Source organism: Panthera leo, chromosome D1 (assembly GCF_018350215.1).
Source record: "Panthera leo isolate Ple1 chromosome D1, P.leo_Ple1_pat1.1, whole genome shotgun sequence".
Lineage (NCBI taxonomy): Eukaryota > Metazoa > Chordata > Mammalia > Carnivora > Felidae > Panthera > Panthera leo.
Window position 1 is genome coordinate 64,259,440 of NC_056688.1, and position 25,176 is coordinate 64,284,615.

The 25,176-nt window shown below is 42.7% G+C and overlaps 1 protein-coding gene and 1 pseudogene across 1 annotated transcript in view; one reads left to right on the plus strand and one right to left on the minus strand.

Annotated features, from left to right (window-relative positions):
- Positions 1-3,514: 3,514 nt before the first annotated feature.
- SYT9 (synaptotagmin 9) overlaps positions 3,515-25,176 on the plus strand; it is a 201,939-nt gene continuing 180,277 nt past the window's right edge. Inside the window, exon 1 of the mRNA XM_042906776.1 lies at positions 3,515-3,659. Within this exon, the coding sequence (XP_042762710.1) occupies positions 3,515-3,659 (145 nt within the window). The remainder of the gene's footprint in view (positions 3,660-25,176) is intronic.
- On the minus strand, positions 16,771-17,140 carry LOC122200972 (annotated as a pseudogene).

The following is a 25,176-nucleotide window of genomic DNA, read 5'->3' on the forward strand; positions in this document are numbered from 1 at the left end:
ACCTCCATTTTGTCTCCCATAGTGGCTGCACCAATTTACATTCCCACCAGCCATGCACAAAGGTTCCCTTTTCTGCACGTCCTTGTCAACCACCATTCTGACACCAGAATATCACTTTCACATATTCTTTTGGTTAAAGTAAGTCACAGGGCCAGCCTAATTCAAAGGGGAAGGGAAACAGACTCAACTACTTGGTTCAAGGAGTGGTAAAGTCATGTTGAAAAAGGACATATGGAGTGAGAGGGATGGTTGTGGCTGTCCCTGGAAACAATCTACCAATTTGTCCTTGGGAAATTATTTAGCCACCTGATTTCACATGCTTTACCTATAAAATGGGAAATAATAACACCGACTTCTTAGGAATGTTGTCACTAATAAATTAAGAAAGTGTGTTTAGCATCATCTAGTACATTGTAGACACACAACAGCAACAACAAAAACATATGTTGATTGAGCCCATATTATGTGGCAGCATATTCCAAATACTCTATGTAATCTTTATAAGAATTCATTGATGCACATATTAGTATTATCTGAAGAGAAACCCTAGGCACAAAAATTTTAAGTAACTTCCACAAGGTTGGTTCCACAGTAACCATTTTCTCTAAATTACAAATGTCTTACTGCCTGCTACCTCCAAAGGGCACTTCTTAGTTTTTGTCTCTCTAGGCTCTGTTGACAATTGATGCTGTGGATCACTCCTCCATCAGATGCTCTTCCTCCTTTGGCTCTCATGACTCCCCTCTGTCCGGGTTTTTTCAATCTCCTCCTTACTGAAGCACATTTTAAATGGCAAAGCTCTCTCCTAATTTTCCAGCTCTCCTTGCCTGGATGAACCCATCCAATATGGCAACTAAACTCTAGGCTTCCAATTCTTTTTTTTTTTTTTTCCATGCAAATTTTAGCTTTTATTTATTATTACTATTGTGATTAAGTACTGACATTATACAAAATAATAATAATTTAAAAAACATATAGTGAAAGTTGAAAGTAAAATCACTCACATTTTTCAATGAATATTTTGTGGTGGTTTTATTTATTTATATGTATTTTTGCTTTGGCTTTTATTTAGTTAGTCCATCAACTTAATTTTCTGAAGAGATTTTAACTATTCTAATAAAGAGTGGATTATTCTTCCAGAAAATGGCTGCTAAATATTTACATTTTTTTAAGATTGGTTTTTAACACTATGTGCACTTTTTACTTTCTGTCACTGTATAAACAATCTCATGCATTAATATGCTTTAAAGTACCTCCAAAATGCAAATGTCTCAAAGTTCTCTTGTAGTAGATCTTGGTAGTGCTCACTAATAGTTTCATTTATCTTGACACTATAGGCAAAAAAGACGTTTATAGTTTCTGACTTATTTAAATTAGAACTGAGTTTGTATTCTGCTTTGACTCATGAAATGTGATGCACATCAATTCCAGGTGCAAACACTTAAGAGCCAATGAAGAGTTCTCTGTGTTCTCTTTTTCCGCCTGAATAGGCTTCCAATTCTAAGTATCTTCCGCTACTTACCAGGTACGACCTAGGTCAGTTTGTGTAACTTCTGTGTCTTTCATTCTGTCTCATCCCATTGGTTGCAGTCTTGTCAATTAAACTTGAAATGTTTCTCAAATTTAGATGTTCTTGGCAATCAGCTAGTGCCTTTGGCCTGATCTAGGCCCTTATCATATCTGGCCTGGTTTATCAAAGTTTGTTCTTAACTGGACTTTTCACTTTCAGTTCATCTTTGAGGTACTCACATCAGTGGTATATTTCTACATGTTTTAACACACACCCTCCTCCCCACCATTACTATACTAGCACTAGCATCCTACTCTCTGCTTTCCGCTCCGCTGTCACATGGTCTTTTCCTTCCTTTCAAGGACCAGCTTCTGCTCTGTATCTTCCACAGGCTCCTCCTCAGCTGGCTTCTTCTCCCTCCTAGTTTTCCTAGGACACAGAGTCTGCTTGTCTTTTCATTGTTTGGAGTTATCTTTATAACTCTGCATTCTCTCTACTGTTCTAATATAAGATCCTGAGGCTCTAGCACCATTCACAGCAGGATTTCAAAGCTGTCTGTTGGGTGAACACTCTGTAGCATCCTGAAATACCTAACTGCACAGTATGATTTGCTATGAGGTGTCCCTAGCAACAGCACAACCTATGGCTAAGAGTGCCAGTTGTAGAGATTCTACTGTAATTGTTTTAGAGTAAGGCTTTGACACGAGTTTTACTTAAAGCTAATAATAATATTATTAACTTTATTATTACTACTAGTATTAGAGGTTACTCTGCCTCCTCAAGTATGAACTTGGGCTGGTGAACTGAGCCTTTATGAGCCTCAGGTTTTTCATTGGTAAAATGAGGGTAACAGTTATGTAGACCTTGGGGGGCTATCAAGGGAATGAAATGAGATTCTATATCTAAAAGGCTTGTGGTATAGTGCCTGGCACCCCTCTCCTGCTCCCCTCCCCACCGGAGTTCAGTCTTCGTAGTTATTTCTGTGTTTATTGCCTGGGAGTGTGAAGAGGTGGGTGCATAAGAGGTGGCCAACGTTCTCTTCCCCAAACCTCAGATTGTGTGATAGTCTAACTTGGTGTGTGCAGGAGACACGCTGGCAATCCTCGGATTTCTAATCAGTTGCTTAGAAAACCAGCCAGGATCTGTGTCCCAGCCCCTTTCTCAGGAGCCATTTATTTGACCTTATTTCTGATGTGAGAGCCTCCATCGTCTCCAAATCACCACCGTGGTGGAAAAGATCCTGCACTTGGGAGATTCTTCCTTTGTTGGCAAATCTTGGCCCCGAACCCGCCTTTGGGGGTCTAGCACCCTTAGGCCCGTGATTTATGTCCAGACGGCGCTTTTCAAGTTCGAAGCCGGGACTAGGTTCTCCAGTTTGGGCGGGTGTGGTTCAGATTGCACCTTTCGCGCAGCGCACCCAAGAACGTGCTTTCGACGCACCGGGCGAGGGGCGGTGGGAGAGAGTGTTGGTTTGCAAGAGGACGGAGGGGTGGGATGGCGAGAATGCCCACAGCGCGCCCCCGATCACACTCCCCAAGCCTGGGCGCAGCCGCTCTGAGCGCCGGGTCCGGAGGCGAGTCCCGCGCTCCTCTAGGAGCGGGCGAGCGCCCTCCGTCCAACGCTGGCGCCCGAGCCGGGCCCACCGGGATCCCAGCCCGCGGCGCGCGCCACTGACCGGGCCCCGCCCCCCGGCGGCCGCGAGTGGCGGGCGGGGCGCCGGGAGAGAGGCGCGCGGGGCTGTGCGGCGCCACCTCCCCTCCGTGCCGGGGGAGGGAGGGACGGAGCGGACGGGCGGGAGAGAGAGAAAGCCCGACCGACCGGCAGCCGAAGAGCTGCATGCAACCGGTGGGAGGCCGGGCCAGCCGGGGCTGGGGCTCGGGCCGTTTCTTGGCGGCTCCCTGACGGAGAGCGCTGACGGCCCGGAGGCGGCGGCTCTGAGCTGGCAGGCGGAGGGTTGTCTCCCGCGCCCGCCTGCCCGGCTCGGTCCGAGGATGCGGGGGGGCGATGCCCGGGGCCAGGGACGCGCTCTGTCACCAGGCGCTGCAGCTGCTAGCCGAGCTCTGTGCCCGTGGGGCCCTGGAGCACGACAGCTGCCAGGATTTCATCTACCACCTGCGGGACCGCGCCAGACCCCGGCTTCGCGACCCAGGTGAGTGCAGCCGCCGCTGCTGGGCGCGACCGGAGGGCCCTGTGCTGGGAGTTGGGGCCGCACCGGGGCCTGAGGCAGATGAGCGACGCGGACTGGGGGAATGTGGGGGGTGGCCGCCGACCTAGAGGAGGGGATCAGGAAGCGGCTCGCCGTGGCCTGATACTGGACCCGGGCGGGGACACGGGCAGGGGCTGCTGCGCGGAGGCCGGGTCCGGGGGGACTGGGGCAGGGCTGGAGGGACCACGCCCGCCACCTGCGCTCCGGTCGCCCTCGCTCCGGGGGGCGGCTCCCGAGCTCCCGGCTCCGCGCTCCACTTCCCGGGCTCTGCGCTCCGGCCGAGGGGAGGCCGCGGCCGCTTCTCCGCGGTGGGAAGGGGGACGAGGCCGGAGGAAACTCTGGGAAGTTGGGAGTTGGGGACGGCCCCGGCTGCGGCTGAATCCCACTGGGCACTTCCCACTCTCTCTCTTGAGCGCCCATTTCCCTTCCCCGGTCTGGGGTGGGAAGGGCGGGGCGGGATCTGGCTCGGGGCCGGCTACGGGGAGCTCCGGGTCCTGGGCAGCCCGGCCTGAACCCGTTCTCGGCGGGTCGTTTGGCGTGGAGGCGGCCTGGGCCTGGGCTCCCGGAGCTACCAGCTGCCGCTGCCGGGCACAAACGGGTCGGTGGTGGGCTTGCTGGTCATGGCTGGGGCACCTGCACTTATCCCTAGTGGAAGTTGCACAGCTCCTAACTTTGGAAAGTTCGTTTATTTTGGCATTTGACCAATTAAGGTTAGAGGAAGGAGTTTTAGTGGAGCCATTTGCTTTTCCTAAGGGCCCTGGGTCTCCCACATTTCATCCACTGCTGTTTACTGGAAGACACAGTCCAAATGTTTACTTGAGATTCTTCTTACCTGGAGAAATCATTTTCTCGAATATTCTCTCAACCTAAATACAAAAAAAAAAAAAAAAAAAAAAAAAAAAAAGTATGCGTTAAAGATGGGATGAGAAAATGGCCTTTCCCCTTGATGTTCCTGTGTATAAATATTGGAAAGGAGCTATTGCTGTGCAAATTATCCAGTACAAATTTACCTCATTTTAAGCCAATCCATTATATAAAAATCTACTTGTACAAAGGATAATTATTTGATTTATAAAGAGATACACAGCGAGTCTGACTTACATAGCATTTCCTTGATAGTATATTCAAAATGGGTCGGTGGGGTGAAGACAAATCATCTGCCAAAAGTTTATATCAGATTTTCCCTACTCAAAGTCTATTTTTCTATTGAAAAAGAAAGATTATTGTTCCCTGTTGCCTGTGGTTACATTAATTAAGTTTATCAGATGATCACTAATGTGTTACTTCAAACTGCAGAATTAAGTCAAGAAATACTGTTGATCGCAAACAATTTCCCTGGAGGTTCAATGCCCAGCCTTTGTGTGGCTTCCTGCTGGCTGTGATGTGCTGCACAGACCACAGATACCAGTGAGAGCTCCTTGTTTCGTGAACTGGGAGCCCTGGATGATGTCCTAAGTGGGGAAAGTTCTCTCCTTGAGCCACGGGAACAAGAAAATTATTTAGCATGCTTCACCCAGAGCAAGTGTTAGTGTTGAAATGTCCCACTTCCTTGCCTGTGACTGTGCCACAAATTCCCATTGTTATCCCACATAAGTAGTCTCCTTTGGCTTTCTTTATAAGAGAAGATGAGTGAGGCCTCTTGCTGAGTCCATGTTTAACACTCCACATCTTTTTGGCTGATTTTATGCCTCTGCTTCTTTTAATATATAAGCTGGATTCCATGTTCTTGGGCTTTGCTTGGCCCCTGCACTGGGTTGCCCTTGAGGAAGAGTCACAGAAAAAAACTCCTTGCAAGAAACAAGTCTGATAACTTGGCTGAGAAGAAGCCACAGTTAAGAGTATGCCCTGCTAGTCCTTGAGTTCCTAAAAGCGCTATGGTGCTTTCCTAACTAGGGCATGGTGGTTTCTAGGTAGCCCATGCCGCTCTGGATCTTTGGTTCAGGCTGGAAGTAGCCTGCTCCTGAGGCAGGAGTGGGGCACTGTGAGCATGGGGTGAGAGGGACGGAGGCTAAAGCCCACATCAGAGTGCACCCTCTTTCCCAGGGCACTTCAGCTCAGGCCAGATCTCTCTTCACTTCCCTCCTTCCTCTCCTTGCCCACATTAATTCTTATATTAGATGCATTTATCTCTATCCCTCTGAAGCTGTTTGATTGTCTGAACCAAGAGTGGCTTTCATTTCGAGCTCTAAGAGCTGAGTGGCTTGAGTAGCTGCATTGCACAACACTGCACATGGTGCCCTGGCAATTGTCTAGTGTGAACCAAAATAAGCATACACACTGGTCCTGGGACACGGGTCCCTGACAAAGTCCTCTCTGTAAATGAATGACTTCCTTTTCTGCAAAGGGACTCAACTGAATGGCATTTGCCAGCTTTCTCTGTCCATTGTCTATCCATGCCTACTTGGTGGTAGTTAGATTTTCTCAAGCTCCACCGAGGAACTTTGGTTTTAGAAGAAGAACACAGACATCATTCCCTGTGGGGAAGTATGCAGAGGGACACTGCATCTGGGATATTTGTTCATTTTTTTCAGAGGTGAACTATGCGTGGGTCACAGATCAGTGGCCATCCAGAAGGGTTATTCCCTGCCCAGGTAGCTGGGGTGCTCTGATGTGGGAGTACAGTACATAGTCTCCCCTGACTTGGCGTTAAGAGAGGATTTGATGAAAGTGCAGTGTTAAAAAGTAAAGCTGAGTCACATTTGGATCTGGAATGCCTCACCCAGGCTTTCATCTGTATGAACTATGAAAGTAAAGTGCTGATCTTTAAGCTGAGTGTGAGCACTTTTTTTTCTCCATAGAGAGCAGTTAGAATCCTTCTGTTAAGTGTCTTTATGTTGTTTCATATATTGGGGATGTGGGACATAAACTTGCAAATCCCAGAGTGTAGCCTTCATGACAGAGGGAAGAGCAAGTACAAAGGTCCTGAGATAAGGGCATCCTTGATGTGATTCAAAGAACAGTGAGTTTAATAAGGGTGGCTGGAGAGAGAAAAAAATTGAGAATGATGAGAAACATGGTTGAGGGCTGGAGGGGAAAGATCACGTAGGGTCTTGTCAACCAGCAGAAGGACTTTGGATTTTACTCTCAACGAGAAGGGAGGGATTGAGCAGAGAAGTGGCAGCACTGGGGCTCTTTGCTGAGAAAATGCTGTTGAAGAACAAGGGGAGAGACAGAAACTTGATAGGAGGCTGCTGTCGTGATGCAGACAGAGTGGGAAGTGGGTTGTCATAATGGAGATGGTGACAAGTAACTGGGTTGTGGGCACATTTGAAGGTAGCTGCGCTAGGATTTGTGGATGGGATGGATGTGTGGGGTGGGAGAAGTGGAGTCAAAGAAGACTCCAAGGCTTTTTGGCCTAGGTTACCTCCATTTACTTCAAGGGGTGGAGGGAAGAAGGAAATGAGGTTTCTGTGTTACTAAAAAATATTTTTTTAAAAATATTAAGTGTGTGATGTCTCTCAGTTCAACAGTCGCCTGAAACATGAATGTGTTCTTTAACATCAACTGGTCTATGCTCACATTTTGTAACTGGAGACTTCACACTCTCTCCTCAAGTGGGCCGATTGATTGTAGGACAGCATTTATTGTTAGAAGATTTTTTCCTGGTATGGAATGAAGAGTTCTGTTTAACTTTCACTCATGGACCTTGGTTGCACTTTTTTTTTCCCCAGTTAAAAACTATTGGTTTTTTCCTTTGTCTGTAAGGAGGTAGAGATGTTAGCTTTTCTTAACCCACTGTTTCCACATCTGGAAAAGAAGGGAGGATTGTGTCATGTAATTTCTAGGTTTTAACCACGTTGTATTATTTTCCTTATAAGCCTTTTCTTCTCTAGGGTGCCAACCGTGTCCATGCCAAACTCTTTATGTAGGTCATTTCATTTAATCCTCATGACGTCTTCTAAGACCTTGCTGCTCCAAGTGTTCATCTGTGGACCAGCAGCATCAGCATCATCTGGGAGCTTATGAGAAACACAGACTCTCAGGCCCCACCCAGACCCACTGCACATGAATCTGTGTATTAACAGGATCTTCAGATGATTTATAGGCACATTCAAATTTGAGAAGCATGGCTAAAAGAGATTGGTATTTATGAATAAACTGAAGCTCAGAGCTAAACTAGCAGCAAGGCCATGGGTTCCATTTGGAAAGGGTTGAGTCTAAGTCAAAGTAGCTTCTTAGATAAACACATTACATGTACTAAGAATCTGAGAGTTATTGTCAATGAAAATTTCCTAGGTCTTTTTTCATAAGAGCCCCCTTCAGACTTCCTTTGTCTATTGCGTTCTTCTATAAAGGATTTAGTCTCTAACTGTAGGTTAAATTCTACGCAGTTGTAAAGATTCAGCTTAATTTTTAGGTTTTATGTTGACATTCCAGCTTTGTGTTTCTAGAGATTTTTCTTCATTTTGTGGTCAGGGTGTGAAGAAGAGCCTTATGGCTCATCATTAGTGACTTCTCTTTTCAAGTGGACATTGACCTCAGGAAAAGCTCTTTCTAAACAAATGGTTTTCAACCTTGGCTGCACATTAGCAACATTTCGGGAGCAAACAAATAAAACAAACAAAGAGTTACCAATGACTGAGCTTTACTCTAGACAAATTAAATCTGAGTTTCTGGTGGTGGGGCCTGTTATCAGCATATTTTTTAAGTTCTGTTGATTCTAAAGTGTTGATTCCAAGTGGAGGACAACTGTTGAGACCATCAAGCAAAGGATTAAACCACCTAATCTGCTCAGCTCAGCTCAGCTCGTATTTCTTTCCTGAAAAATTAGGAAAGATGGTATGGAAAGTCAGGGGTGTTGTTAACGGTTGCCGTACACATCGACTGATTCTTTATTTTCCTTTGATAATATTGCCCCCAATTTTTATTTTGAGGTTTCTGTGAAAATCTAATGAGATCCATTAGATCTCATTAGATTGGATCCATTAGATCCAACTTGGGGGGTTGGGGGTGGAAAGAAGAACAAACTAAGAAAATCGTGTCCGAGCAGTATTTCATTAAAAAGCCAGAATGTGGAACCCTCACTAATGTCAACTGGTACTGAATTAGAATGAAAAAATTTATTAGAAGATGTACATATAAGATAATGATTAAATATAGTTTCTAAGGGAAAACTTCAAAATAATGAGCAAGATTAAATATTAGTCTTATTAAAAATTTCACAGATAGTCAAAAGAGAGTTAACCTTAGAGCACTAGATTTTTATGAATAGACATTAGGATGATGATGCACAATGGGATTAATTTTTAAAAATTAATGATAATTGCAATCAGGAAATAGTCTTCTAAGGAATGAGTGGCATATTGGTTGCACAATATGTGAAGATAATTTGCATTTGCTTCAGTGACATTTGAGGGCTTCTTCATAAATATTTTATTTAAACAAGTGTGTTTTCATCTCTGTGGGATTCTTCTACATGGACCAGTGAGTGGTTTAGTCATGAGGTAATTATCAAGAGGGAAAAACAAAAGCAAACTGTGGTAAAGGCATCACAGGCTGTCCTGTGGCCAGCTGCCTCTTTCAGAATAAACAATCAAAAGCACAAACTTTTTGATGTGGGCTAACGTCTCAAGGAGAAATTAAGCTGACACCTAAGGGAAATCACCTAAAATGCCCTGTTCTGTATAGAGCATAGAGTTTTCTTTCATGGTGAAAGCATATCGGCACGTTTGTGTTTGTGTGTGCACATGTGCTTTCTTGTATGCTTGGCCTAAAAAAATTTGTAATCCCTCTTGACTGAGTTACTTGAAGGACCAGACAAGTTTACTTGCTAAAGTGTAGAGAGAAAGGGGAGGAGCTTAGAGAGAGGCATAAGTGGGAGAGCAATCTCACTTTTAAATGGATTAATATGGAGGGTGCTTTTTTACTTTCTAAATGAAATCACAATTTAAGCCATAATGTGCATCACAACCTTTTCTTTTCAGTGTTTTGTTGGGGTTAGTTCTAGGAATGACTTTAAACCAAAGCAAACCCTTAATGACTAGGTTTTGCAGATCTCCTTGAAATATTCATGTGTCCTTGTGCGTGTATTTTATCACACAAAAACTTTTATATCAATATTGATGGAACTGCACCTGAAGGGGGGAAAAAACTCAGCCAGGAAATCAAGATGACAAAGTGGGATAAAGAAAGAGCTTTACAGTCAGAATCTGATCTTGCTCTTACTAGCTTTATGACTTTGAGCAAAATATTTAACTCTTCACTTTATTCATCTATTAAAACGGGCGTGGAAGGCTTCATGGGAGCACCGTGCCCAGACTAAGTGCTAGATTTTGGTGGTCCTGGTATTTATCTGTTCATGCTTCTTCTCAGCTGTGATCCATGGGCATGCATGTGTTTTACCCATTTCTAATCACTCATAGACAGAAGTTTCCATTCTACTTTTTCTGTATGCTTAGCATTTTATCACTGCTCGTATGTCCCTAGGTGGATCTCTGTGTCTTAGTTTCCTCATCAGTAAAATGGATTACCAGTGTTCGGATAAAATATAGGATGCCCAGTTCAATTTGAATTTCAGATAAACAATGGGTAGTATTGCATGGGATAGACTTATACTATACCTGTCATTTATCTGAAATTCAAATTGAACTGTACCCCTTATATTTTTATTTGCTAACTCTGGAAACCCTATTATAGTATTTATCTCACAACACGTGTGAAATAGTTACCATAGTACCTGGCAAATAATAAATGTTCAATATAGTAACCATTATTACTATTATATTTTTCCATGTTGAACAGTCATTATTGTGCAATTTTATTTTTTTATTTTTATTTTTTATTTTTTTATTTTTTTCATTTTATTTTGAGATAATTTTATTTTTTTATTTTTTTATTTTTTAATATATGAAATTTACTGTCAAATTGGTTTCCATACAACACCCAGTGCTCATCCCAAAAGGTGCCCTCCTCAATACCCATCACCCACCCTGCCCTCCCTCCCACCCTGCCCTCCCTCCCACCCCCCGTCAACCCTCAGTTTGTTCTCAGTTTTTAACAGTCTCTTATGCTTTGGCTCTCTCCCACTCTAACCTCTTTTTTTTTTTTTTTTTCCTTCCCCTCCCCCATGGGTTTCTGTTATGTTTCTCAGGATCCACATAAGAGTGAAACCATATGGTATCTGTCTTTCTCTGTATGGCTTATTTCACTTAGCATCACACTCTCCAGTTCCATCCATGTTGCTACAAAAGGCCATATTTCATTTTTTCTCATTGCCACGTAGTATTCCATTGTGTATATAAACCACAATTTCTTTATCCATTCATCAGTTGATGGACATTTAGGCTCTTTCCATAATTTGGCTATTGTTGAGAGTGCCGCTATAAACATTGGGGTACAGGTGCCCCTATGCATCAGTACTCCTGTATCCCTTGGATAAATTCCTAGCAGTGCTATTGCTGGGTCATAGGGTAGGTCTATTTTTAATTTTCTGAGGAACCTCCACACTGCTTTCCAGAGCGGCTGCACCAATTTGCATTCCCACCAACAGTGCAAGAGGGTTCCTGTTTCTCCACATCCTCTCCAGCATCTATAGTCTCCTGATTTCTTCATTTTGGCCACTCTGACTGGCGTGAGGTGGTATCTGAGTGTGGTTTTGATTTGTATTTCCCTGATAAGGAGCGACGTTGAACATCTTTTCATGTGCCTGTTGGCCATCCGGATGTCTTCTTTAGAGAAGTGTCTATTCATGTTTTCTGCCCATTTCTTCACTGGGTTATTTGTTTTTCGGGTGTGGAGTTTGATGAGCTCTTTATAGATTTTGGATACTAGCCCTTTGTCCGATGTGTCATTTGCAAATATCTTTTCCCATTCCGTTGGTTGCCTTTTAGTTTTGTTGGTTGTTTCCTTTGCTGTGCAGAAGCTTTTTATCTTCATAAGGTCCCAGTAATTCACTTTTGCTTTTAATTCCCTTGCCTTTGGGGATGTGCCGAGTAAGAGATTGCTACGGCTGAGGTCAGAGAGGTCTTTTCCTGCTTTCTCCTCTAAGGTTTTGATGGTTTCCTGTCTCACATTCAGGTCCTTTATCCATTTTGAGTTTATTTTTGTGAATGGTGTGAGAAAGTGGTCTAGTTTCAACCTTCTGCATGTTGCTGTCCAGTTCTCCCAGCACCATTTGTTAAAGAGACTGTCTTTTTTCCATTGGATGTTCTTTCCTGCTTTGTCAAAGATGAGTTGGCCATATGTTTGTGGGTCTAGTTCTGGGGTTTCTATTCTATTCCATTGGTCTATGTGTCTGTTTTTATGCCAATACCATGCTGTCTTGATGATGACAGCTTTGTAGTAGAGGCTAAAGTCTGGGATTGTGATGCCTCCTGCTTTGGTCTTCTTCTTCAAAATTACTTTGGCTATTCGGGGCCTTTTGTGGTTCCATATGAATTTTAGGATTGCTTGTTCTAGTTTCGAGAAGAATGCTGGTGCAATTTTGATTGGGATTGCATTGAATGTGTAGATAGCTTTGGGTAGTATTGACATTTTGACAATATTTATTCTTCCAATCCATGAGCAGGGAATGTCTTTCCATTTCTTTATATCTTCTTCAATTACCTGCATAAGCTTTCTATAGTTTTCAGCATACAGATCTTTTACATCTTTGGTTAGATTTATTCCTAGGTATTTTATGCTTCTTGGTGCAATTGTGAATGGGATCAGTTTCTTCATTTGTCTTTCTGTTGCTTCATTGTTAGTGTATAAGAATGCAACTGATTTCTGCACATTGATTTTGTATCCTGCAACTTTGCTGAATTCATGTATCAGTTCTAGCAGACTTTTGGTGGAGTCTATCGGATTTTCCATGTATAATATCATGTCATCTGCAAAAAGCGAAAGCTTGACTTCATCTTTGCCAATTTTGATGCCTTTGATTTCCTTTTGTTGTCTGATTGCTGATGCTAGAACTTCCAGCACTATATTAAACAGCAGCGGTGACAGTGGGCATCCCTGTCGTGTTCCTGATCTCAGGGAAAAAGCTCTCAGTTTTTCCCCGTTGAGGATGATGTTAGCTGTGGGCTTTTCATAAATGGCCTTTATGATCTTTAAGTATGTTCCTTCTATCCCGACTTTCTCAAGGGTTTTTATTAAGAAAGGGTGCTGGATTTTGTCAAAGGCCTTTTCTGCATCGATTGACAGGATCATATGGTTCTTCTCTTTTTTTTTGTTAATGTGATGTATCACGTTGATCGATTTGCGAATGTTGAACCAGCCCTGCATCCCAGGAATGAATCCCACTTGATCATGGTGAATAATTCTTTTTATATGCTGTTGAATTCGATTTGCCAGTATCTTATTGAGAATTTTTGCATCCATATTCATCAGGGATATTGGCCTGTAGTTCTCTTTTTTTACTGGGTCTCTGTCTGGTTTAGGAATCAAAGTAATACTGGCTTCATAGAATGAGTCTGGAAGTTTTCCTTCCCTTTCTATTTCTTGGAATAGCTTGAGAAGGATAGGTATTATCTCTGCTTTAAATGTCTGGTAGAACTCCCCTGGGAAGCCATCTGGTCCTGGACTCTTATTTGTTGGGAGATTTTTGATAACCGATTCAATTTCTTCGCTGGTTATGGGTCTGTTCAAGCTTTCTATTTCCTCCTGATTGAGTTTTGGAAGAGTGTGGGTGTTTAGAAATTTGTCCATTTCTTCCAGGTTGTCCAATTTGCTGGCATATAATTTTTCATAGTATTCCCTGATAATTGTTTGTATCTCTGAGGGATTGGTTGTAATCATTCCATTTTCATTCATGATTTTATCTATTTGGGTCATCTCCCTTTTCTTTTTGAGAAGCCTGGCTAGAGGTTTGTCAATTTTGTTTATTTTTTCAAAAAACCAACTCTTGGTTTCGTTGATCTGCTCTACAGTTTTTTTAGATTCTATATTGTTTATTTCTGCTCTGATCTTTATGATTTCTCTTCTTCTGCTGGGTTTAGGCTGCCTTTGCTGTTCTGCTTCTATTTCCTTTAGGTGTGCTGTTAGATTTTGTATTTGGGATTTTTCTTGTTTCTTGAGATAGGCCTGGATTGCAATGTATTTTCCTCTCAGGACTGCCTTCGCTGCATCCCAAAGCGTTTGGATTGTTGTATTTTCATTTTCGTTTGTTTCCATATATGTTTTAATTTCTTCTCTAATTGCCTGGTTGACCCACTCATTCGTTAGTAGGGTGTTCTTTAACCTCCATGCTTTTGGAGGTTTTCCAGACTTTTTCCTGTGGTTGATTTCAAGCTTCATAGCATTGTGGTCTGAAAGTATGCATGGTATAATTTCAATTCTTGTAAACTTATGAAGGGCTGTTTTGTGCCCCAGTATATGATCTATCTTGGAGAATGTTCCATGTGCACTCGAGAAGAAAGTATATTCTGTTGCTTTGGGATGCAGAGTTCTAAATATATCTGTCAAGTCCATCTGATCCAATGTATCATTCAGGGCCCTTGTTTCTTTATTGACTGTGTGTCTAGATGATCTATCCATTTCTGTAAGTGGGGTGTTAAAGTCCCCTGCAATGACCACATTCTTATCAATAAGGTTGCTTATGTTTATGAGTAATTGTTTTATATATCTGGGGGCTCGGGTATTTGGCGCATAGACATTTATAATAGTTAGCTCTTCCTGGTGGATAGACCCTGTGATTATTATATAATGCCCTTCTTCATCTCTTGTTACAGCTTTTAATTTAAAGTCTAGTTTGTCTGATATAAGTATGGCTACTCCAGCTTTCTTTTGGCTTCCAGGAGCATGATAAATAGTTCTCCATCCCCTCACTCTCAATCTAAAGGTGTCCTCAGATCTAAAATGAGTCTCTTGTAGACAGCAAATAGATGGGTCTTGTTTTTTTATCCATTCTGATACCCTATGTCTTTTAGTTGGCGCATTTAATCCATTTACATTCAGTGTTATTATAGAAAGATATGGGTTTAGAGTCATTGTGATGTCTGTATGTTTTATGCTTGTAGTGATGTCTCTGGTACTTTGTCTCACAGGATCCCCCTTAGGATCTCTTGTAGGGCTGGTTTCGTGGTGACAAATTCCTTCAGTTTTTGTTTGTTTGGGAAGACCTTTATCTCTCCTTCTATTCTAAATGACAGACTTGCTGGATAAAGGATTCTCGGCTGCATATTTTTTCTGTTTAGCACACTGTAGATATCGTGCCAAGCCTTTCTGGCCTGCCAAGTTTCAAAGGAGAGATCAGTCACGAGTCTTATAGGTCTCCCTTTATATGTGAGGGCACGTTTATCCCTTGCTGCTTTCAGAATTTTCTCTTTATCCTTGTATTTTGCCAGTTTCACTATGATATGTCGTGCAGAAGATCGATTCAAGTTACGTCTGAAGGGAGTTCTCTGTGCCTCTTGGATTTCAATGCCTTTTTCCTTCCCCAGTTCAGGGAAGTTCTCAGCTATAATTTGTTCAAGTACCCCTTCAGCACCCTTCCCTCTCTCTTCCTCCTCTGGGATACCAATTATGCGTATATTATTTTTTTTTAGTGTATCACTTAGTTCTCTAATTTTCCCCTCATACTCCTGGATTTTTTTATCTCTCTTTCTTTCAGCTTCCTCTTTCTCCATAACTTTATCTTCTAGTTCACCTATTCTCTCCTCTGCCTCTTCAAGCCGAGCCATCGTGGATTCCATTTTGTTTTGCAATTCGTTTAAAGCGTTTTTCAACTCCTCGTGACTGTTCCTTAGTCCCTCGATCTTTGTGGCAAGAGATTCTCTGCTGTCCTGTATACTGTTTTCAAGCCCAGCGATTAATTTTATGACTATTATTCTAAATTCACTTTCTGTTATATTATTTAAATCCTTTTTGATCAGTTCATTAGCTGTTGTTATTTCCTGGAGATTCTTCTGAGGGGAATTCTTCCGTTTGGTCATTTTGGAGAGTCCCTGGCGTGGTGAGGACCTGCAGTGCACTTCCCCTGTGCTGTGGTGTATAACTGGAGTTAGTGGGCGGGGCCGCAGTCCGACCAGATGTCTGCCCCCAGCCCACTGCTGGGGCCACAGTCAGACTGGTGTGTGCCTTCTCTTCCCCTCTCCTAGGGGCGGGATTCACTGTGGGGTGGCGTGTCCCGTCTGGGCTACTTGCACACTGCCAGGCTTGTGTTGCTGGGGATCTGGCGTATTAGCTGGGGTGGGTAGGCAAGGTGCACGGGGGCTGGAGGGGCAGGCTTAGCTCGCTTCTCCTTAGGTGATCCACTTCAGGAGGAGCCCTGTGGCAGCGGGAGGGAGTCAGATCCGCTGCCGGAGGTTTGGCTCCGCAGAAGCACAGAGTTGGGTGTTTGCGCGGAGCGAGCAAGTTCCCTGGCAGGAACTGGTTCCCTTTGGGATTTTGGCTGGGGGATGGGCGGGGGAGATGGCGCTGGTGAGCGCCTTTGTTCCCCGCCAAGCTGAGCTCTGCTGTCTGGGGGCTCAGCAGCTCTCCCTCCCTTTGTCCTCCAGCCTTCCCGCTTTCCGAGCAGAGCTGTTAACTTCTGACCTCCCAGACGCTGAGTCGCGCTTGCTGTCGGAACACAGTCCGTCCGGCCCCTCCGCTTTTGCCAGCCAGACTCGGGGGCTCTGCTTGGCCGGCGAGCCGCCCCTCCGCCCCGGCTCCCTCCCGCCAGTTCGTGGAGCGCGCACCGCCTCGCCGCCCTTCCTACCCTCTTCCGTGGGCCTCTGGTCTGCGCTTGACTCCGGAGACTCCCTTCTGCTAATCCTCTGGCGGTTTTCTGGGTTCTTTAGGCAGGTGTAGGTGGAATCTAAGTGATCGGCAGGACGCGCTGTGAGCCCCGCGTCCTCCTACGCCGCCATCTTCCCAAAATCTATTGTGCAATTTTAATGATGACTATATATATTCCGAAGAATAGGTAAATCTTTTCCACTTGACCATGCTTTTTGGCCATTTGTAGCTTCTAATTTTTCATTACTATAAATACTATTTTGTATCTATAATATCCTACTCCCTTTTGGGAGATTTTCTTCTCCCTTTTACTGCTCTAGTCAATGCAAAGGAAACTACGTTGAGGCCCCAGGGCCCTGGGGCTTTGGCAGGAGGACACCCTGACAGCAAAAGGAGAGCTGGTGGAGGGGCCTCATTAGACCTTCTTCTTGGGGTGCAGGCTGTGGGGGTGGCTGCACTTCTTATGGCAGTCCAGTACAGTATCTGATTCTTGCAGATACAACTCTTACAGTTGTATTCCTGGGCCAGCTGGTGGAGGGAAGTCTCAGTGATGCCATCCCGCAGGCGATGCAGTAAGTATGGGGTGGACTCTTTCTGAATATTGTAGTCTGAGAGAGTGTGGCATTCTCCAGCTGTTTGCCCACAAAAACCAGATGCTGCTGGTCAGGTGGGATGCCCTCCTCGTCTTGGATTTTGACTTCAACATTCCCAGTGCCGTCATTGGGTTCAACCTCTAGGATGATGGTCTTGCCTGTCAGGGTCTTCGCAAAGGTCTGCATGTCTACATCTGCCACAAGACTGCGGCCACTGACCGGCTCGGCTATGTCCTTAAAGAGGAAGAAGTGGAATATTTCTTAATGATAAATTATCAACAGTGAGTTCAGATTGTTTTCCTGTAAATTTTCCACCTTAAAAATAAAATCTTCCAGTTATTTTACCAGCAAAAGATGGGCTTATTCAGGAAAGAATTGCCACATGGGACAAACAACCTGTGGCAAAACCATGGGAAATCTGGAGAACAAAGGTACACCTTTTTAGGGAGAAAAGGGATAAATTGGGAAAGCTGTCATAAACTAAAAGTCCATTGGAGTAAACTGGTGGCTTCTCATTGGCTGAGCTGTTGAGTGGGGTGGGGATAAGAAAGCGTGTCTTCCCCAGGTGGGATAGTAAAGTAGCATCCATGTGCAAGATCAAGTCCATCTCTTCCTGTTGGATCTGCAGTGGTAGGGCATGGGAGCTCCCCTTCCCAAACCTCCTGACTCCATTTTAGTAAGGTTTTCCATTATTTTCACAAGATCTATGCCAACTATCCCTGCTACATAGCAAACCCACTAGCATTAGATGGTAATAATGTGAAGAAAAACCTGCTAATTTAACAGGTTTTAAGTGGCTGCCCAGTTGTCGTTTCATTTATATTTTTTTGTTGGTGTTGGTGCAATTGAATATTTTCAATGTTTTAAACCTACTTTTGTTTCTTATGTGAATTTTCTGTGTTTGATCTCTATCATGTGGCAGTTTATTTTTTGAGAATCTTAATGTTTTTCCTACTAACTTGCATTAGTTAGAATATAAATATTCTGTCAGATCAGCTCACAGAAGGATTAGTTCACTGTTCAGTGAATGAGCTCTCCTTGTCTGACTACAGTTAATCATTATACTAGACCGATTTTTGAAATTTGAAGGGTGCATCAACAAATTGGGATTCACTGTAATATTCTTTTTTGGGGGAAGGAGGTAAGGTTTAATTGAACAATGTTGAGAATTTAGAGTGTCTCACTTTCTGCCCATAATGGTAAAGAAAAAAATCGACAAACTGTAACATTCTTTCCAATGCAAAGTACTGCCTTTATTTATGTGAAATATGAAAAAAATTGTGATGCAACTTGGATCTCTTTTTCTGTATGTTTTCTCTCCCTCTTTCCAACTCGTCTTCCCCTTCCAGCAATTATGAAAACTTTACTCTAGCTACACTGACCAGAACACTCTTTTTTAATTATAATTAAGTTAAATTAAGAAAACATTGGAGTGCCTTGTAATTGCCAGGTACTCGGTTAGGCATCAGTAATTCAAAGATACATTAGACATGGTTACTGCCCCTATGGCTTTGAGATAAAACAATAATTGCAATTAATAAAATGAAGACAGGAAGGGAGATATATATGGGAAACAGTGCAAAGAAAAGAGGAGAGAAGTAATTAGCTGGCTTGAGTGGATCTGCAGAGGATTCCTAGAGAGGTTAATTCTTGGGTGGAGCACTTTGCCTGGAATGTGTGGGTGGGAAGGACATTCTAGGAATTTATAAAGGTCCTACATCAGGAGGAAATGGATCTTTGGTAATAATAGTAAGTAGAGTATGTGTTGGGACTGTTGAGGGAGGAGTCTGTTCTAGTAAACACTGGTCAGATCGTATGCCATTGTCAAAGTCCCACTGAGGACTTGGGCTAGAACACTCTGATGAGGAAATCTTAAAACAAGTATAATTTACTGTGATGGGTCTAGAGGACTCATTCTCAGCAAAGTACTCTGGGAGATTTCAGGATGGCAAGGTTCTGTGAGTGCCCATCTCTAGTCTCTTTGGTTGCTCATGGGAAATAAGCTCAAGTTGGTGGTGATGCTGCTTTTTTTGTCAAAGGTAAGGTCTTGACAGATTGGAGTCACTGAATGATAGATCCCTTGTTTTAGATACCCAATCATGTCATCCTGAAACCCAGGTATAATTACCTCACATAATTGTACAAACTGCCTTTAACAAATTTAGTCATCTGGTTCAAACATCTGGCTCTAGATATCATTTCAGAGTATGCCAACAGTGACATCTTGCTTCCTTGCCTGGTTATTTAATAATGAAAAAGCAACGTGTTCAGTTACATTGCAACCACACAGTATGTGGATATACACAGTCTGTTTTCTCTGATATTATAGGGCCCACGAGGGAGTAAGCATGGCAGACCTGCTTAGTGCCCACCAAGCCATGCTGTGGAGATGGTTATTTATTCTGAATACAGGAGCTTCCAGGTAGTGGGCACAATTTGTTAAAATAATTGAATTGGGGGCACCTGGGTAGCTCAGTCGGTTAAGCATCCAACTTTGGCTCAGGTCATGATCTCACGACTTGTGGGTTCCAGCTTGCGTCTGGCTCTGTGCTGACAGCTTGGAGCCTGGAGCCTGCTTCGGATTCTGTGTCTCCCTCTCTCTCTCCTCCTCCCCCTCTCACTCTCTGTCTCTTTGTCTCTCAAAAATGAATAAACATTAAAAAATATATATTTTAAAATAATTGAATTGAACGCCCTTAGGTGGGTCATACACTTTCCACTTTTTTTATCCTTCCTTACCCCCTCCCCACACACATAAACTTTACTCATTACGTTTATAGGATATGCCTGACTACTGAAGACATTTCAGTTTGCATCACCTATAATACTGCAGACCTGCTGAAGGGTTTTAAGCTGAAAATTAAGGTGAGCAGATTTATCTTCTAATTATATCACTCTGGAGACAGGATGGAGGTTGATTGGAGAGATCATGATTGGAAATGCCATTTACTTACTCATCAAATGATTACTGAGCATCCCCTATGTGCAAGGCTCTGTTCTAGGTATGGTATATAGCTAGATATGTAGATACAGTATTGTGTATATAGTAGGGAACCAAACAAAATAAAAAGCTTTCCCTCATGGCACTTACGTGTTCCTGAGAGGAAAATTATAATACATAAATAAGTTAACTAATTACATAGTATGTTAGATGGTAATAAGTGCTAAGGAGAAAAATAAAACATGGAAAGAGAATAGGTATGGGGACCAAAATGGCATCACTGAGAAGCTGATATGTGAGCAAAGGTTAGAAGGAGGTGATGGGAGTAAGGCATGCACACGTCAGGGGAAGAGCATTCCAGGCAGGTTTAAAGGTTCTGAATCAGGCACATGCTAGGTATTAGCCCAGGGCAAGAGAGAAAGACATAGGCTGGAAAGTGATGGCAGGGTGATCACAAGGCCCTATTAGCCATTGTAATGAATACGACTTTTACACAGAGTAAAATGGGAAGTCATTGAAAAGTTTTAAAGCAGAGCAGTGTAATATCTGACTTAGGAATAGAAAGGATTAGTCTGATAAGACTGTAGAAGAGTGAGGGTAGAGTCAGGGAAAACAGTTATTTGACTGCTATCATAATTTATGTGAGAGATAATGGTGGCTTGGACCAGAGTGATGGCAGTGGAGGTGGTGAGAAATAGTCAGATTCCAGGTGGCTTGAAGGTAGAGATGATAGGAGTTACCAATGGATGGATGTAGGGTATGAAAGACAGAGAGGAATCCAAATGACTCCCAAGATTTTGGCCTGAGCGAGGGAATAGAGTTGTAGGGGAAGTAAGTTTGAGGGGAATGATTAAGGGCTCAGTTTTGAATGTGTAAAGTTGGAAATGCTTATTGGTGAGTCAAGTGGGGCTACAGATTAGTAAGTTGGATATATAAGCCTGGAGTTGGAAAAAGATGGCCTGACTGGAGATATAAATATAAGAATTGTAGGTATAGAGATGATATTTTAAATGACTCTGGCTGAGATGATCTAGGAAGACAGGAGAGAAGAGGACCACTAGTTCTGGAGGTATCCATCCAACACTAGGAGGATGGAGAGAAGTCAAGGAACCAGCCAAAGAAGACTAATAAAGAGGGACCAGAAAATCCAAGAGTATTGACCTGAAAGCCAAAATGAAAAGCCAAGGAAAAGGTATATCAAAGAGGAGGGCATAAAAGTCATTTCAGGGCTACCATTAGGTTAAGTAGACTGACCACTGCAGTTAGTAGTGTAGGGGTCATTAGAAATGAAGTTGATAAGCAGTTTTGGTGAAGAGGAGGGAATAAGAGCCTGATTGGTGTAGACTTAAGAGGAATTGACTGGCAAAAGTAGTAGTTGGTGAGGGAAGTAAGATCAAGGGGTTTTTGTTTTTTGTTCTAAATTAATGTGATGGGAATGATCTAGTGGAGAGCAAAAATACATGATGTAGGACAAAACAGGAGAATTGTTGGAGCAGCATTCTTTTTTTTTTTTTTAAGTTTATTCATTTATTTTGAGAGAAAGTACGTGTGTGAGCATGAGTGAGATAGGGGCAGGAGGAGGGAGAGAGAGAGAGAGAGAGAGAGAACCTAACTCGGGGCTCCATCCCATGAACTGTGAGATCATGACCTGAGCCGAAATCAAGAGTCAGATGCTTAACCAACTGAGCCACTGGAACAGTATCCTTGAGCGGCTATTGGGATATCTTTACTAGGTGCTCAAGGATGAAGTCTAGCCTGCAGATATACATCTAGGAGCCATCAGCATAGAGATTATATGTAAAGCTAAGACATTAGATGAACTTACCAAGGAAGGAATGAAGATTAAAAAGAAGAAGTCAAACTACTAGTTAGAGGTTAGTAAGATGAGCAGGAACCGACAAAAGAGACTGAGAAGGAACAGCAAGTACTGTGGGAGAAAAATCAGGAGTATGGTGGCCTGGAAGTACAGAAAGTATTCCTGGAAGGAGGGAGTGATCTTTTAAGTGAAATGCAGCTGATAGATCAAGATGAGAACCAAGCACTGGTTGCATTTAGCAACGTGGAGCTTCATTGATGACCTTGAACTGAGGGATTCTGAAGGAGTTGTGGGCAAGTGAAGTTCATGAAGAAAAGTTGGAGAACATACCCTACATTTTTGAGTTTTATAGTGAAAGAAAAGGAAGGAGAAAATAAGTCAATAGATGGTTTTTAAATAAAGGAGAAAGTGATTACAAATTCGTTTGCTAGAGAGAAGTTAAAAAGGATGCAGAGGATGTGTCCTCAGGCAGAGGAAACAAAAGCAAAAATAACCTGTTAGGACTCTAACAAAATAAAAGGCTTTTGCACAGTAAAGGAAGCCATCAACAAAACAAAAATGGAACCTACTAAATGGGAGAAGATATTTGCATTTGATATATCTGATATTGATACTGATTGATATTTTGATATATCCAAAGTAGCTGAAGAACTTATGCAACTCAACACCAAAATATCAAACAAAAACAAAACTGAAAAAATCCACCATAATCTGATTAAAATGAGCACAGAGGGCCTGAATAGCTATTTTTCCTAAGAAGACATACAGATGGCAAACAGACACGTGGAAAGTTACTCAATATCACTCATCATAAGGGAAATGCAAATCAAAAGCACAATGAGATATCACCTTACACCACCTGTCAGAATGGATAAAATCAATAAGGTAAGAAACAACAAGTGTTGGTGAGAATGTGGAGAGAAAGGAACCTTCATACACTGCTGGTAGGAGTGCAAGCTGGTGCAGCCACTCTGGAAAACAGTATGGAGGTTCCTCAAAAAATTAAAATCAGAATTATTATGTGATCTGATAATTCCAATGCTTGGTATTTACTCAAAGAAAACAAAGCAACTTAGTTCAAAAAGATATATGCACCCTTATGTTTATTGCAGCATTATTTATAATAGCCAAGATATGGAAGCAACCCAAGTATCCATTCATGGATGAATGCATAAAGAAGGCATACACACACACACACACACACACACACACACACACACACACACACAGAAATATTACTCAGCCATAAAAATCTTACCATTTGCAACATAGATGCAACATAGATCTAGATGCAAATCTTACCATTGGAGATGGTATGCAATTGCATTGCGTGGATGCAAATCTTACCATTTGCAACATGGATCTAGAGGGTATAATGCCAAGGGAAATAAGTCAGTCAGAGAAAGACAAATACCATGTGATTTCATTCATATGTGGAATTTGAGGGGAAAAAAACATAAATTAACAAAGAAAAAGGAAACAAAAAAAAACACATAGTGTTAAATATAGAGAACAAACTGGTGGTTACCAAAGGGGAGATGGGTAGGGGGATGGATGAAATAGATAAGGAGGATCAAGAGTACACTTACCATGATGAACACTGAGTAACACAGAGAATTGTTGAATCATATTGTACACCTGAAACTAATATAACAGTGTATGCAAATTATACTTCAATTTAAAAAAAAGAGATAAAATGATTTAGGGGATTGTATTACCTGAGTGCTGTGCTTGAGTAGGTGGGTTTTTCAACAGTTCATTCATTGTCAGCGAGTCAGGAGTCCAGGTGGGCAGATATGGTTTGGAGATCATATAGAAGTTTGTCTTCTGATTGCTCTCCCATTCTTAGTGAAAAAGGAGGTAGCAAAGTTATCAGCTGAGAGTGAGGATGGGGTGGGAGGTTATGGAGGTTTGAAAACTGGAGAGGTATAAATGATAGTCCAGAAGATGGGAGAGTAAATGGATCAGGGAAGTACAACGTACTTGCCAGGTGATGTTATGGGCCCACTTGAAGTTCATGACCATGAATTTGATGTGATACCCACCACCTTAAGCATGAATGTTTTCCCCACCACGTGCACCTGTGTTTGTGCAGGCATGAAGAAACAGGAGTTACGTTTAAGCAAGGTCATGCTGATATATGACAATGAGAGAGTGGCAAAAGAGTTGAGGTATAAAGAATGGAGGAACTGGGGCAATTGACTCTGGAATCTCATCTGAGTAAGGAGGGGAGAGTAGACATGCAGGGGCAGGAAAGAGATTGGAGGCTTAAAGGATTGTGTGGGATGATTATTGGGAGCATAGTGAAGAGGAGGGACTGCAGTTGTTGTTATTAACCAGCTCTGCGATGTGACTGTGGAATGAGGCCCTAAGGTAGGGTGAAGGACAAGTTATAGACGGAGACAGGGGCAAGAAGACAAAGACCGTGGTTTGGGAAATATTGAATTAACCACACGTTAAGACAAAAGTAGTATTGGAGAGAGTGACACCAAGCCAGGAATGGGAGGAAGTGGGGAAATGGACTGTGGAATATAGATGTCTGTGACAGGGATGGGTATGTGTAGGGTAGTGGTGCAGTCAGGCAATATGAGATTCAAAGCTGGGGGATTTTGCAGAACACCAGAAGTAGTATTAGACTATTAGTATTTAGGCAAAAGAGTTAAAGGAATGTTTTAAGGCAATGGAGTTGGAGAAGAGGGGATTGATACAAAACATATCTAAGAGGTAAAAATAATCCGTATACTGATATGGAGTAGAGGGATCCTAATTTTCCAATTTTTGGCATAAGTGCCTGGAAGGATGGTCATGTAACTTATTGTTTACTACAAGAAGTTGAGTACGGTTTATGCAAAAAAAAAAAAAAAAAAGATTAATTTTAAATGTGTTAAGTTTGAGGATGTATGGAAATCTGATGCAGACATCCAGGTCTGTTGACTGGTGGACCATTGGGAAGAAGTTACTAGAAATCAGGAAGGGTGAGAGATGGTTGAACACTAAGGTCCCTTCCAACTTGAAGGGTTTGGGAAAATGATTCTCAGTTCCAGCTATGCATCAGAATCAATTGGGAAACTTATTTTTTTTGTTGTTGTTTATTTTTGAGAAAGAGAGAGTGGGGAGGGGCAAAGAGAGAGGGAGACCCAGAATCTGAAGCAGGCTCCAGGCTCTGAGCTGTCAGCGCAGAACCCATGAGCAGTGAGATCATGACCTGACCCAAAGTTGGCCGCTTAACCAACTGAGCCACCCAGGTGCCCCTCAACTGGGGAACTTTTGAAGACATACTGCCCTGTTCCCTGACTGACTAAATCAGAATCTTCAGGGGTGATGCCTAAAGTGTCTCTATGCATGAGTCTGGTGTGCATCCAGGGTTGCAAATGACATGCATTTATGGCCTTTATGGATTGAAATTACTTTTTACAGCCCCATTGTCAAAATAAATGCTTTAACCATCTGTATAAAACTGTTATAATATAT